Source organism: Myotis brandtii, unplaced genomic scaffold, assembly GCF_000412655.1.
Source record: "Myotis brandtii unplaced genomic scaffold, ASM41265v1 scaffold915, whole genome shotgun sequence".
Taxonomy (NCBI): domain Eukaryota; kingdom Metazoa; phylum Chordata; class Mammalia; order Chiroptera; family Vespertilionidae; genus Myotis; species Myotis brandtii.
Window position 1 is genome coordinate 259,545 of NW_005371769.1, and position 2,407 is coordinate 261,951.

The 2,407-nt window shown below is 54.3% G+C and overlaps 1 protein-coding gene and 1 long non-coding RNA gene across 2 annotated transcripts in view; both read right to left on the reverse strand.

The window, feature by feature from the left end:
* Positions 1-2,407, reverse strand: part of PRPF6 (pre-mRNA processing factor 6) — a 44,632-nt gene that overhangs the window by 1,533 nt on the left and 40,692 nt on the right. The window contains 1 exon segment of the mRNA XM_005885522.2: positions 1,643-1,757. Coding sequence (XP_005885584.1) covers positions 1,643-1,757 — 115 coding nt within the window.
* LOC106724647 overlaps positions 2,285-2,407 on the reverse strand; it is a 545-nt gene continuing 422 nt past the window's right edge. Inside the window, exon 2 of the long non-coding RNA XR_001360493.1 lies at positions 2,285-2,404. This is a non-coding gene — a long non-coding RNA (uncharacterized LOC106724647). The remainder of the gene's footprint in view (positions 2,405-2,407) is intronic.

A 2,407-nucleotide genomic window follows, 5' to 3' on the forward strand; every position in this document is an offset into this window, starting at 1 on the left:
GATGAGTAACTGCTATTAAAATTTAAAAAAAATTAATTTCCAGGGGCTGAGTAATATTTTTTCTGGAAAGGGGGCGGTAGGCCAAATAAGTTTGGGAACCACTGGTCTAACCAAACTGTTTCTTAGAAAACCAACACACAGAGTAAGGAACTTGCAACTCCTTCCCATCACTCTTTTCCTCTGGATAAAATACAAGGGGATGAAAGTAAACCTGACAAAAATGTAAACTAAGGTTTTGATTAGGGAAGGAAGGGAAGGTCTGGCCTGCTCCTGCCCATCAGGCAGCCAACCCCGAGGAGAGGGGCCTCAGGTCAGCACGGGCACCTGGGCACAGCAGACAAGATACCTGGAACCAGGCCACGGGGGAGGACCATCCGCGACCAGATCGAGGGCCCACAGAGCCCTCTGCACGTCAGTGAGGACAGGACGGTGGGAGGACTTGCTTCCACCCTCCACCCAGCCCCACCTCCCTCTCCACCAGAGGCACCAATGCAGAGGAGGGCACCACTAACCCGCCACTCCAGGCAGCTGCTGGGGCCGGTCTGTACGAAACAAGTAATTTGATGCAATGATAGCTTGATTGTTTTTTAAGCCTTGTGGTATTCTTAATTGCTTGGTGTTAGATAAACTGTGATTTAAAGAGCACAAACTCAGATAGCAGCACACAGAACACCAGCCTGGGAACAGCAAGGAGTGACTTGTTGACTTTAGCAAAGCCTTTTATGAGGTTTATGGCTGCCCTATCTGAGTGGCACACATAAAGGTCACTCTGGGAGGCGGAAGCACAGAACAGGAGGGAGGGAGCCCCGACAGGCCTCGGGAGCCCGTGGGAAGCCCTTGTCCCCACAGCAGTGAGAGGAGGTGCTGGGCAGCACCTGAGGAAGAGGGCTAAGGCCAGCTGGGCACATCCCTGGCTCAGGCTTCGACCGCCCAGGTGCCACCTCCTCCGGGTGAGCAGCAGCCCCAGGAGCCCAGCCCATACGTGCCCTGCCCTGCATGTAGGTCCCACTCCTCTCAGGAAGTCCTCCTGCAAGCCACTCATGGGCCACACCCTCACCCAGCGTTCCCAAGACCCTGAGCTCCTTCCCACGACCCACACAGCTCACACCTCCCCAGGGAGCCCCTGACCCAGCACTCAACACACAAGCTCAAGGTGTGAGGTCACTGACCTCCTTTTGCCCAGAGACCATTTGCCCTAAAGGAGGTGGCATTTTCACAACCCGGGCACTGACAGCCGGACCCATAGCCCCAACGGCTCCCAGGTCCCCCAGGAGCGACTGTCCCCCCGGTGTGGGGAGACACTTTCCTTGCTTACAGCCCTTTCAGCCAGAGGGGCTTTGCTTATGAATTAAATTGTGTGGACCAACATTCGAAGTCTGTCTGTTTTGAAACCCAGGGCACGTGTATGTGTAGCTACAAAGTGGCAGACACAGAGGAGCAGTCCCATCTGAAGGACTGGACAGAGGGGACCAGACAATCCAGGCAGCTCACGTCCGTGGGGCCTCTGCCCCGAGAGGCCAAAGTGCTTGAGGTCTAGGGACCAAGGACCAGGGAGCCTGCCCTGTTCCAGAGACCAGGCGGACCCTGGCGGGAAGCAGTCAGGTCCCCGAGGTCAGCAGCCCCACAGGGACTCTCCACTCACTTGGCCACGGCCAGGAGCACATGGGGGTCGTGCTCGCATTTCTTCAGGGCATCAACACTCTTGGTCTTCCTCTGGGGCCTGGCCTCCAGGAAGATGGCTTCAGACCACAGGACACCTGAAACTCACAGAGACACACACCTCAGGCTCTGACCTTGGCTCGGAAACGCGCCCATCCAGCCAGCACCGCTGCCCGAGAGGAGGGTCCTGCTTAGGGAGCACCGCAAAGACCACATGAGCCCGCCGTCCCGGTGCCCGCCTGGGACCCGCAGCTCCGAGGGCACAGACTGGACAACTTTCTGGGGATGACGGTCGGAAATAACGAGGCCTCACTCCTGCTGATTCAGTAATTCCACACCCAAGAATCTATTGTAATAAAACCTAGAAACACTAGTAAAGATTCACACAGAAAGGTTGTAATACTGAATTAAAATCAGATTAAAAATTGAGTAACAGGTGAGTGGTGCTTTTTGTCATATCTACAAAATTTTATAATTTACACCCTTGAAGAGTCACCAATAACGAAAAATTCTCACAAAAGTTTCAGCTTTAAAAAAAGGCACAAAATTAAACATGCTAGCCCTGGCCAGTGTTGCTCAGTGATTTAGAGTGTCAGCCCAAACATCGAAGGGCCATGGGTTCGACTCCTAGTCAAGGGCATGTACCTGGGTTGCAGGTTTGCTCCGTGCCTAGTTGGGGCGCTTGCGGGAGGCAATCCAGTCGATGTGTGTCTCTCACATCAATGTTTCTCTCTCTCCCTCCCCCCTC